Source organism: Gasterosteus aculeatus, chromosome Y (genome assembly GCF_964276395.1).
Source record: "Gasterosteus aculeatus chromosome Y, fGasAcu3.hap1.1, whole genome shotgun sequence".
In the NCBI taxonomy this organism is placed as follows: Eukaryota; Metazoa; Chordata; class Actinopteri; order Perciformes; family Gasterosteidae; genus Gasterosteus; species Gasterosteus aculeatus.
The window spans coordinates 6,560,650-6,573,984 of NC_135709.1; the positions used below are offsets into that span (position 1 = coordinate 6,560,650).

General features: G+C 45.9%; 1 protein-coding gene and 1 long non-coding RNA gene across 2 annotated transcripts; both read left to right on the forward strand.

The window, feature by feature from the left end:
* The first annotated feature begins 5,543 nt into the window (after window positions 1–5,543).
* LOC120812452 (uncharacterized) lies at window positions 5,544–6,739 on the forward strand. The gene is made up of 2 exons (XM_078097973.1): window positions 5,544–6,336; window positions 6,470–6,739. Exons 1-2 carry the CDS (start codon window positions 5,695–5,697, stop codon window positions 6,737–6,739), a joined length of 912 nt encoding a protein of 303 aa, XP_077954099.1. The 5' UTR covers window positions 5,544–5,694.
* Window positions 6,740–9,131: 2,392 nt separating this feature from the next.
* Window positions 9,132–12,559, forward strand: LOC120812808 (uncharacterized). The gene is made up of 3 exons (XR_013455225.1): window positions 9,132–9,259; window positions 9,485–9,853; window positions 10,387–12,559. It is a non-coding gene; the product is annotated as an uncharacterized LOC120812808 (long non-coding RNA).
* Window positions 12,560–13,335: the final 776 nt, after the last annotated feature.

Here is a 13,335-nt window from a genome sequence, read left to right on the forward strand (position 1 = left end):
GTCTATTTGGATGACCTGCTGGTGATGGGCAGGGATGAAACAGAGCATCTGATGAACCTGGACAGGGTTCTACAGCGACTACAAGAAAATAGCCTGAGAGTAAAAAAGGCAAAGTGTGACTTCGGAAAAACAGAAATCGAGTACCTAGGTTTCATGTTGGATGAAAAAGGAGTCTATCCTTCTAGGGACAAGGTCAGAGCCGTGCATGATGCTCCAGCACCCACAAACACCAAAGAGCTCAGAGCTTTCCTTGGGTTAGTGAACTATTATGGACGTTTCTTGCCGCAGCAAAGTACTGTTTTGGCCCCACTTTACAGACTGCTGAAGGACCAAGCAAAATGGGGGTGGGGAGAAGTGGAGCAGAGCACATTTGATAGGTGCAAGGAAATGGTGGTAAGGTGTTAGTTCACTATGATCCGAACCTGCAGCTTTCTCTCGCATGTGACCCGGTACGACAACGGACAGGTCCGGTGTCGTACCGGGTGAAGGGAGAGTTAACTGACCAAGTGTACAGGCTCGGTGCGCGCGACTAAGCAGCCGTCACGTTACGGAGATTAAAGCTGTAATGATGCGGGGACTTGTTCAGTTACTGAAGATGGTTGAGTTATTGTAACATTAACATGCTTTGTTTAAACCGCAGAAATCACTATTCTGTGACAGAAGTATAGTTTTAAGTTGGTGTTATGTTTATGCACTATGTGGGGATTACCTTGAATTTTAAAGGGGAGGTAATGTGGTGTATTTAGTACTATTTAATATGTGCATTAAGTTTGTCCTGAAGACTTGCCGTTGTTAGCTAGTGGTATTCTGCGCATGTCTGAGGAAGTAAAAAGATGGACAATGCCCTCATGCCGAGCCTCGTGTGTTGTATCCCAACTATAGCGGCTTATACACAACAAAAACTATCCAAAAGCCGCAGCAGGCTAAGACATGAGGAGATTATACTCAAGACGCGTCGCACTGAAGTATTTCATCTGATGTTTATTACTTTGTTTCACCAGCAGAAAGAATACACGCCAATCACTTACATTGATAGATGCCTTTCATCAGTCAAGAGAGGATCAACAGCGCATAAAACTTCGTAGTGACGTTAGTGACAATAATTACTCCAGTGACAGTGACGGTGACGATGACGGTCAAAAGAAAGTTTGTTCCCCATGCTCACCCTGCAGCCATGCTCCAAACAACCCGCCGAGCCCCACAGGTCAACAGACACACGCCAATATACACACCACACCCCCTTACGGTGTCGTAGATACAAATGACGTCACACCACACACGCACATACAAACAATGTAGAAGGAAAGAAGAAATAATACAAAAGAATAATCAAACCCAATGTATGGCTCCTACATTCCGGCCCCAAATATTTCATAGTAGACAGTTTACGATAGATAACACATTTACTCAGAACCCTTCTGATGGCAACACAGGCACCGGGAATCCTACTTCTGACGCAAGTGAGAAAGCATGTGGTTTCGTCCACCATGGCCTGTTTCTTGATGTACATGAGCAAGGATAAGATTAGAAACGTGTTGATCTTTAGCCAGTATAACTGGATGTTTCGCTTCAAGTGGCACTGCTGCTCTACTGAGCCGTCCTCCAACCCTAATGAGATCACCATCCAGGATCGGGTTGAGCTTGTAAAGATGACTTGTCCTTCTTACACACTCTCCTTTCTTCAAATGGGACAGTTCCTCCGAAAACTTCCTTTTGTCAGAAACGGACAATATTTAACTCTGCCATGACCATATCTTCCACGGATAAAACCTCTTTTGGTACTTGAGACTTAATACCTTCCATCTGAACCTGTATCTTTTTATCCAGCTGATCAATACTTAGATCTGTCTTAGAAAGGTCTTCTCTCACCAGCTTTCGATGTTGCACCAAGGATAGGAGCAAGGTCTTAAACCTAAGAAGCCAACCAACAGCCCTCTTAAGACGGAACTAGGAGGAAAGGTAAAAAATGAGCTTCTGCACAGGACTAACCTGCTCAACTTGAGCAGCGTTCACCACCACGGCCTTGACCTCTGGGTCTCCAAAGAGAGAGCTTTCCAAGGTCTCAGGATTTTTGGGCCACCTGTACTTGGGCTCACGAAGAAAATCAGGACCACAGAGCCATGCATCAGTCTTTAAAAATGACTGAACACTCATACCTCTGGAAGCTAGAGCCGGGTTTGTTTGCTGTATTCACGTACCTCCACTGTGATGCGTTAAATGTTTTCAATATTTCAGACACTCTGTTTGCTATGAAGATCTTAAACCTAGATGTCTAATTTTTTATGTATTTCAAAACAGAAGTGCTGTCCGTCCAAAAGACCGACTCTTCAAGGTCCATATGCAGCTCTTTCCTCCACAAGTTGTCCATCCTGCTAGCCACCACCACGGCAGTCAGCTCCATACGGGGAATGGTGACAAGTTTTAAAGGAGCTACTCGTGCCTTTCCCATTACAAACGCACGGTGAGTTTTCCCGCTATCGTCATGGAGTAACAGGTAAGTCACAGTCCCAAACCCTTCCTCACTTGCATCTGCAAAGTGGTGAAGTTGAGCAGAGGCAAGACGACCACAGTCCAGTGGTTTTAAACACCTACTGACCTCCCAATTTTCAAGATCATGAAGGTCTTCCAGCCTGATCCTTTGCCCTCTTTTGTTGTAGGAGAATGGACAGCCAAGAGGGTCGTGAATCGAACTAGTCACGGACAAGATTCCCCTTCTTGTGAGTGGGTGGGGCTTAAGTGTAATTTTAGACTTGAATGAGTCAGATTGGACGCACCACTGAACACCCAATGCACGCTCTACAGGCAAAGCATCACTGTCTAGATCCAGATCTTTTACCTCTTTGGCCCGCTCCTCCTGAGGGATAGTAGCGAGGACGTTGCGTTTGTTACTAATCCATTTTGTGAGCTTAAAACTCACATTAGCACACAAGGCACAGAGCTCTCGACATAAGAATACTGCTTCCTCTTCAGAGCCAACAGACACCAAACAATCATCGACGTAGAAATGGTGCAGTACAGTGTTAACTGCCACAGGACTGAAGCACTTTCGATTGTCTTCAGCACACTTCCTCAGGGCAAAACAGGCACAGCTAGGGGAGGAAGTAGCACCGAATAGATGCACCCTCATTCTGTACTCCACTAGCTCCTGAGTGCAATTTCCATCTGGCCACCACAAGAATCTCAACAAGTCAGAGTCTTCAACTGGCACCCTGACCTGATGAAACATGGACTCATTATCGGCCATGAGCATGACAGGTTCTTTGCGGAATCTTGTGAGGACTCCCACTAACGAATTGGTGAGATCTGGTCCCTGAAGAAGCTGTGAGTTCAAAGACATCCCCCGAAACGTGAACCCACAATCAAAAACTACTTGCAGCTTTTTCTTTTTGGAATGATACACCCAATGATGGGGTATATACCACACCCTTCCATCAGAACGTGCCAGCTGCCCAGTAGGAACTCTCTCCGCGTAGCCATTAGTCAGCATCCCGGACATGAATGTAATGTAATCGGAGGGAAAAGATGGATCTTTATTCAAGCGCCTTTTGAGACTCAACGTACGCTGTTCTACAATGGTCTTATTGTTTGGCATTTTGAGGTATCTTTGTCTTACCGGCAAACCAATATTATAATGACCATCACTGAGCTTGGCAGATTCAGAAACTGACTCAATGAATCGCTTATCCTCTCTCGACAGACCTGATTGTTCATCATGCAGATTTTCAGGAAAATCCACCTTCAGTTGTTTTTCTCAAAGCTCATCAAGTCTCCCCACAGAGATGCGATTAACTGTGATGTCGGGCTGTGAACACTGGTCACGGATCTGATTATCTCCTCGTAGCGGACCATTCACGGTCCAACCCAGAATGGTCTTAATTGCATGAGGGCCGCCGTTCACTAAGTGAACCACCTCCCACGGCTCCAGAGCTTGAGGGACGTTAGTGCCAATCAAAAGGTCCACCTCAGCGTCAATTTCTGGTATTTGTGTGTGTCTCAGGTGCGGCCATCTTTGGAGGTCTTTTGAGCGTGGAATGTTACCTCTATGAACAGGCATGCTTCTTTGAGTAAAAATCTCAGGCAGGTCACAAAAGCTGTCAGAATCCAACCTGGAGACTTCCAAGTTTGACAACTTGTAACTGTCCACCACTTTCTCTTGCCCCATAGTTCTAAGGAGGATGCGAGCTTCTTCCCTGTAAGATTGAGCCGGTCCATGAGCCGCTCTGTACAAAACGAGGCGGTACTCCCCGGATCCAGAAACGCATACTTGACTAAGGTCTCTTGTCCCCTTTTGGATTTCACCTGAACAGGCAAGATAGAAAGTGTACAGTCCTGCTTACCGGCCCCAGTCAAGCCACTGGACTGAACAGACACCACAGCGCTTTCTCTGGCTGGTTCAAAGCCACCATTGGCCTGAGTCGAACTCTTTTGTTTTGCTTTGGGTTTGAAATGCAACAACGTGGGGTGCCTATAATCGCATACTCTACATATTAGACGTTTTCTGCAATCTTTACTCATGTGCCCAACGCACAGACATTCAAAGCACATACGGTTCTCCTTCAAAAAAGACAATTTTTCATCTTGTGTCCTTTTATCTAAAGGACATCCAACGAATGTCCAGCTCCACAAAACAAACAGACTTTCACAAGCGAGTTCTTTTCTATTTTGTTCCCAGACTCCACTTTCATCACTTTCCACAGCAGGTGTTACAGTAGTGGCAAAACTACTGCCTCTAGCCTTTGAACCAGTTTGAGAGTGCAACTTGACCATTTTTAATTCCTTTCTTCCTGTCACAGGTGTATCTTGCACCTGTGTAAAGATTTCACTCGGAACAAATTCTCAGAGATCGTAACGCAGATCGCTTGACTACCCGGGTAAAATAAGACCGTTGCTATTGACCAAACGTGAATTCCACCTGTGGAATAAGACCGTGGAAATAGCCTATACGTGAATTTTATGCTGAAGCAGGTAAAACGATATCACTGTTATTGTTAACCAAATGTGAGTTCTACTGAATTACCTTTAGAATAAGATCGTGAGAATATCGTAGCGTGAGTTTTACACTGAAAAACATTCAAAACGATATCACTGTTCTTGTTAACAAAACGTGAGTTCTACTGAATTACCTTTAGAACAAGATCGTGGCAAAATCGAAGCGTGAGTTTTGAGTGGGGTTTTTCCTTGAGTAACGAAACTAAGCCTTACGGTGACGACTGTATTGCAATAAGTAAACCGGTAGGGTCCACCAGTAAAAGATGGGTGGCCAGTCCGCAAAACACACGGAACCGTCGGGTCCGATTGTGGCAATGATGCAGCAGAAATAGGGGAAAACATGTACAGAGTGTCTCCCATACTGGACAAAAGAGTTTGGGTTTCCAGAAAACGGCTCGTTGAGTGCCGCTAAACTTAAAATGTTAAGAGGGGATTTGGAAGCAAGGTTAAAAAATTTGAAAAGTGGTAAAAAGATCAAAGTTAAAGACTCGGAAATAATAGAGACAACCCAGACATGTCTGGCACAATGGGAAATGGAATGTGAATGCAAGGAGAGAAAACAAACAATGAAGCAAATGGCGTGTCTAAAACCTGAAAAGTCTGACATAGAAACACAGAATAATCCACTTGTGTCTTCTCCACTGTATCCATCCCTGACAGGGGCAAACTCCAAAGCCCCTGGCCTGCCAATGGTCAAACCCTGATATGGACAGTATGGACGGTAATTTTGACGGCTCCCTCATCCAGGCCCCCATGATTCAGGTCCCGGGACCGGATGGGCATCGTGGTGTCATGTTCCGACCCTGGACAGCGACTAATATTCAACAAGCAGCCTCTCACCTGCCCGACATCAAAAACGGTGCAGCCTTTGGAAAAGAGTTCCTGGCCTTCTGTAAAGAATTCATGCCCACCGGACCCAAGATCCATCGTCTTCTGGTCAAACATGTGGGCCCGAGTGCTTTCAGTAAAATCAGAGCGGTGGTCACTGGTCAGGGCTCTGACTCCCGCCACGAGGCACCCGACTGGGATCATGCAGATAACGTCGCCTACAGAGCATTTGTCACCGCAGTATGTGCAGCTGTTGTTACAGCTTTTCCGGCAACAGTAAACATGGCCCTCATCAACAGCGCAAAACAAGGTAGGACCGAAGATGTAACGTCTTACTATCAGCGTCTTGTGGCTGCTTTTCAGATTCACAGCGGCCTCGAGGAGCCCACAGACATAACCAACATGACTGTGTGGGAAACTCATCTCAAGAACGCCTTCATGAACGGGCTTCTGCCAGACGTCAAAACTGCCACTGAACACTCTGTCGTGGGTCTGGAAGATGCAAGGCTCACAGAAGTGGTAAAACATGCACAACACAACTATAAAATGCATGTGGAAAATCAAATGTGTCAAGACAAACGCAGCAAGCAGACTGGGGAGAAAGCCCAGCTTGCGATGCTCCAAGCCGTAAAACAGTTGACACTGGGTGCAGAAGGAGGACGAGACCCCCATCCCTTCCGGAAATTCTTATGGGAGGGACCAACAGAGAGGACGAGCGTATGGAATAAATCATGGGAGAAGAGGGCGTTTTCAAGGAGGGGCCCCACGAGAAGTCCAACCCGATGAATGCTTCCTCTGTGGCAAAACAGGACATTGGTACAAAGACTGCCCCTACCGTCCAAACCAGGTACGTCAGCCACATGGACGACAGCGCCACTCCGGGACTGACAGAGGGGGTCAACAATTTGGCACTTCAGACTGACGGTGCGATGGGGAGGGAGAGCGCATGATGTGACGGAGGACCGACTGCTTCCTCTCCAAAACAGGGAAGTGAAACACACCACACACACACAATGCTGCAACGAAGACCTGCTTCCTTGCACGCACACCCACATACACACGCACACACAATGCTGCCATGAAGACCTGCTTCCTCGCACGCACACTGCAGAACAACATGCTGTTTTGCTCAGCATCATTTCTCACTTAGAGCAACAGCAACAGAATACATCCACACCACCACCACTCACGTATGCTATGTTTTCATCAGATGCATACAAAGATATGCCAACTACAAGAGTAATTGTGGAAGGAAAAGAAATGACGTTTTTAGTAGACTCCGGAGCTACTCATTCAGTAATTCAAGAAAAATATTTTCCAAATCAAAAAATGAGTGGGCTGTATGTATATTCTCAAGGGGCTTCAGGTTTGACTGTGACAGAAAAATTTACTGCACCTATGACGAGTGTACACTCTGACGAGACTGACCTAAACCCTGACATAAAAGTAAAACATTCTTTTTTACTCTCTTCACTCAGTCCGATAAATCTGATGGGCAGAGACTTGATGTGTACATATGGTATTTGTTTGACGTCATCTCCAGACGGCCTTAAAGTGGTTAGGCGTAGAGCTGCACTCCAAATGGTGCAAAAGGCTCCCTCTAATCCTCTTTTTGTGTATCAGTGGTGGATCCCGATCGATGATGCTCGGAGGCTAAGCCAGGCTGGTGAAGCACGGGTTTCTCCTTATGCAGACCGTATGAACCCTGAACACCTGCATTGCACAACATATGTCTCAGAGGGTCCAGACGGCTCTTCTGAAGAGACATTTTTTGAGGCCCTCAATGATGCAATTGCCTGTTCTACTTTGTACTGGTCAACTTGTAAACCTGCTGTGTCTATTTCTCTGTCTCCCACACAGAAAGAACTGTTTCAAGTTCCCAGCTCACATCCCCATGTCTCACTGTCTAAAGGACGCCTTGACCAATGGAGGGATTTGGGACCATTTGTGGCTCAGTGTGAATCTCTCACTGACTGGGAGGAGACAATCGATCCGCTTGTTCTGCGCTCCGCCTCTACAGGGTTTCACAGAACTCACTGTGTACTCCTCACATCAGCTTGTCGATCTGTCTATGTGTTTTATGAGCACAACGACAAAGTTGAAACATTTTTAACAACTCCCACGTCAATTTCTCCCGCTCTTGCGTCTGTTCCACAGACACTCTGGGTAGCACACAAATATGACGTAGACTTGATCAACAACTGCCAACCCGTCGTCATCACTCCACATTCTGACTTCCGCCCCCACAAACACCAGTACCCCCTCCGACAAGAGGCCATTGAAGGTATTACACCTGTATTCAATTCGCTCCTGGAGGCAGGAGTGATAGTTCCATGTCCAGACTCACCTGTCAGGACGCCAATATTTCCAGTGAAAAAAATTAGAGATGCTGGCAAGCCTACAGAATGGCGTTTCGTGCAGGAGCTAAAAGCAGTAAATGCGGCCGTTCATGCACGGGCACCAAATGTTCCTAATCCTTACACAATCCTAGCTCAGATTCCTCCTGAAGCTAAATGGTTTTCTGTTGTTGACCTGTCGAATGCTTTTTTCAGCGTGCCAGTCGACAAAGACAGTCAATTTTGGTTTGCATTCAACTTCAACGGTAAGCCATACACTTTCACTCATTTGTGTCAAGGCTATACCGAATCACCCACAATCTACAATGATGCGCTCAGAGAAAGCTTGGAGAGCGTAACGCTCTCTCCCGGCTCTGCACTTCTGCAGTATGTTGACGACTGTTTGATTGCAGCTCCAAATCAGGCACAGTGTCAGACAGACACGCTTAAACTATTCAAACATTTAGCGAAGGAAGGCCAAAAGGCCAGCTTCTCTAAATTACAATTTGTGTCTCGAAATGTGCGTTTCCTAGGTCATGACATATCTGGAGAAGGAAAAACCCTCTCCCGAAAAAGAATCGCCGCGATCGTATCAATACCGAAACCCAACACCAAAAAACAGATGATGTCCTTTTTGGGCATGTGCTCATACTGTCGATCATTTATTCCAAACTACTCACAAATGGAACATCCGTTATCAAACTTAATCCATGGGAAAAATCTTACAGCGCACAACAAAATAATCTGGACTGAAGAGGGTCTTGCAGCCTTCACACAAATTAAATGTGCTTTGCAAACTCCTCCGACTCTTGGACTGCCGAATCCGAATAAGCCATTTACTCAAACAGTAGATGAAAGACTGGGCTGCCTGACTTCTGTGCTGCTACAACCCCATGGTGATAAACTCCGCCCGGTGGCGTATTTCTCCGCAAAACTCGACCCTGTCGCTGCAGGACTGCCACAATGTTTGCGTGCTGTGGCCGCGGCACTCACAGCCTCACGTGACATAGTGGGTTACGCACCACTCACTCTGCTCGTTCCGCACACGGTTTCTTTGATTCTCCTCGAACAGAAATCATCTCACCTCTCTGCGGACAAATCGGACGGTAAGCCCATCCTACACCACACTCTCATTGCTGAACTGTTGGAATCCATCTTACTACCCACAGCTATTGCTGTCTGTAAATGTGCAGCACACACGTCCAATACGGATGATGTATCACAGGGAAATGCTCGAGCAGACTTGGCTGCAAAAGCTGCTGCTCTGCTTCCGCTTCCCACTACCTGTGCTCTCATGTGCTCTGAGAAGTTAGTTCCCTCCTCTCTTACAGCGATGCAGTTACTCTCTACCCCTGATGAAAGACGGCTTTGGTCCACATCTGGCTGTGTTTACACCAACGGTTTCTGGACTGGACCCGACGGCAAGCCGTGTTTACCTAAACACTATTTTGCTCATTATGCTAAGTTGACTCATGGGTTAGACCATGTGTCAAAAGGGGGAATGTTACGTGCACTTAATGAGACGTGGTTTACAAAAGGGTTCACAGCATATGCACAAAAATTTTGTTCTGGATGTGTCACCTGTTCTACTCACAATGTAGGCAGGCCCGTGGGCGTGTCCAGCCAGGCTGCACACCCACCACCAACCCGCCCGTTTGAGCACATTATGATGGATTTTGTGGAGTTGTCTCCATCTGAAGGTAAGAAACACTGTCTAGTGATGGCAGACATGTTTTCCAAGTGGGTTGAGGTTTTTCCATCAAGCAAACAAACCTCTGCAACAGCAGCCAAGGCCCTAATTTCTGAAATCATCCCTCGATGGGGCATTCCTTCTAAAATATTAACCATAGACAATGGTTCTCATTTTGTCAACCAGGCCATTACAGAATTAAGCGCATACCTGGGTATTGATTTAAAAACACACTGCGCGTACCATCCAGCCAGTGGAGGGGCTGTGGAACGAGAAAATGGCACACTCAAAACCAAATTGGCAAAATGCTGTGCAGACAAAGGTCTGCCCTGGACAAAAGCCCTGCCTCTAGTGTTGATGTACATGCGCATGAGAAAACGAACATGAAGCAACCTGAGTCCCTTCGAGATATTGTTTGGTTTTCCTCCTCACGTAGTAACCGAGGCACCGACGGCACCACTCCCTTCAACCGCATTATGCGAACATGAAATGTTAACATATTGTGCACAACTCTCTTCTGCTCTGTCTAACATACGACAACAGGTTGCAGCCGCCCTCCCAAAACCAGCTGAAGGCCCACTCCACAAACTGAAACCTGGTGACTTTGTGGTGGTGAAAGACTTCAGGAGAAAAAACTGGAAAGCACGATGCTGGCAGGGACCATTCCAGATCCTCCTTGTCACCCAAACAGCTGTCAAAGTAGCTGAAAGGGCAACTTGGGTCCACGCGTCCCATTGCAAGAAGGTTCCAGATCCAGTACCAGCAGTGGGCTCAGGCGACCCTACCCCCACAACAAGTGTCAATCAACCGACACCACCGATCCAGTGACCACGGACGGGTTCACAACGGGCAGTTGACCGACAGACACACAGTGCATTGTGATCTGTGTTGACTGTATACAACGCGGATGCCTCACAAGAAAGAAGGTTGGCAGACTCCACATCCCAACGTGTACCTGTGGATCAACACAAGAAGAAGAACACGGCCAGGACCCCTCCACATAGACACAGTAGTCGTTTGTGTTGCTACGGTTTTATTCATATTATTGCTTGCTTCAGTTTCATTGTATCTCAGCATCTTTTTGTGATTTTGTAATCAGCTATCTAAAGATTGGTTCTCCCTTATCATGGAGCGACAACGCCCATGGAGCCACCTTAGACGACTGGGGGGAACTCATGTAACCATGTGTACCATGTATTTGCAAGTGTCACTTTGTTTGTGTTAATTCCATATTTTGTCCTCCACCAGAAACATGTTGTCGCGTTGGTCACGACTTACGTGACCAACGCGACAACAAGACTCACTTTAACTCGACCGTTCGCAACCGCACCTAGCGAGCACTGACCCGCCTAGACAACTGGCTCGACAATGGGATAAACCCATTGAACAAATATTCTGCAAATATGTGGTGGCGCTATGCTCAACACGTAGCAAAAAAAGAAAATGCTTCCGACTGTTACGTATGTTCTTTGCTACCCATCAGCTCTAATCAACCACAGTTAACTGTAGCACCCCTGGGGAAGTCTGAAGGTTGTTTCTGCGGGCTCTCAAGTGGTGGGTGGTATCAGCCCGACAAAAACGTGTTCGTATTCGACAGCAACAGAACTTCTTGGTATTACGACAGATCTCCATGGGAGGAGGTAAATAGTTCAGTCTGTTCACAACATCACGATATCAAACAGTACTCGGCTAACCAAACGGCTCCATTCACCCTCCGAGCTCAGGAAGGCCCAACACGTTTTCCCTTCTGCTATGCTCGGAATGGAACTCATTCGGTGGGAAAAACAGACCTTGCTAAGTGTGACACGATCCTCAATGGGGGATTCTCCACGGATGATTCAAATTGCAATAATGACAAATTTCCACCTTTCCGAAATGACTGCGCCAAAAGCAATAATGTAAGCTTTTGCCAAGCCAAGGCCGCTGCAGAGAGGGCTGCAAATGTGCCCGTTCATCTCCAAAAATGGTCATGTTCCGGCTGGGGTTTTTCTGCATTACATCCGCAAGATTGTCCACTAAACAAGCCTTGAACACACTCACTTTAGCCATAGACGCTGCCAGCTTCATGTCCAGGTCCAGCTCCTCATTCCTCTTCTTCAATAGTTCCTGCTGTTCTTCCAGGGCATGTTTCTGACTCAGCATTCTTTGACAAGCCATGAGATCAGCGGTCTCAGCCTCAGCCCTTAATCTGGCTGATGAAGTAGTGGACATAGATTTACTTATTACTGTACTGCGTCTCTTTGACTTCACTGATACATTAGAAACACTGTCAATCGGTCTAATGTCATCTACTGCAATTTCCACAATACATGCCTCATCATTGGGAACAGATCCTAAACATGGTGCGACAACACACTCTTCTGGTGTGTCTGGCACCTCAAGCAGCCATTTATTTGTCTCCTCTACAAAAGCAATTGTATGCTCTTCAATACTGACAAACCAAGCATTTTGTTTTTCTTGTTCTTCAGGTGGGAGCGTAGGAACCACAACACCATGAAGATGACTTGCTTTTTTAAACAAGCTTCTCTTACTGCACTTTTAATCTTTCTTATTTTTACTTGGTGTTCTTCTTGGAGCTTTTCCAATTTATACTCAAAAGCTTTGGGCGTAAGTGTTATTTGTCTTTTCTCAACTTGGCTGGTATTATTCAACTCCATTTTTCATTTACAAAAGAAAATCCAATAAATCATAAAAATATTTGCAAATGACACTGAAACACTGCACTCTTTTGTAATTTGTATTTCCACATGAAAATAGTACAGTGCATTGTTTTGATTCCCCCTAACTTCCACCGAGGCTAAGCTAAACTCGACTCTAGTCTTCTGTGCGTACTAGCGGTGGGTATTTATGTACCTAAATACCGATAGTCTTGTTAGGGTTTCAGAAAGCTCTCGAGGGCGGCCTCACTCCTTTGTTCTTGTCCCGGCCGGAAACGAAGAATCAAAAGAGTCAGCTTGCTTAAATTCAAAAATCAAAAAGTATTTAATAACTAAACAACGTTATAAGGAATACAATTACAAAGTGAAATACAAAGCGAACAGTAAAATATTTCGCGAAATAGAGAATCCTCTGAGCAAGTCTAAAGTGACTTATCAAAGCGGCTGCAGGAAACAGTCCTTTCCCCGCTTTGGTCCTTTGAAAACTCTTCAGGTGTGTCTTCTTGGGTGCATTTGAATGTCATTGGCTTCTCCTTCAAAGTGTCTCCTCCTGGATTGTCCCCTTCACATCGAGGTGTGAAGCTGCAGCTGTAACCTGAACCTCTCTGTACTCTCTGTCCCTCACATTCCAATGCATTCAATGTAGATACAGTTGGCTTTATGCCTCAATGAGTGAATATAACAAAGCATGCATAGTTTGTCTTCATCTTATAACTAGTACACCTTCATTACAACACATCATTAATGATCACCGTTCATGACACTTCATCATAAGATCTAAGACAGTTCATGTGGTCCAATTCTCAAGACATTTGCCTCAGTCGGCTGCCTTACA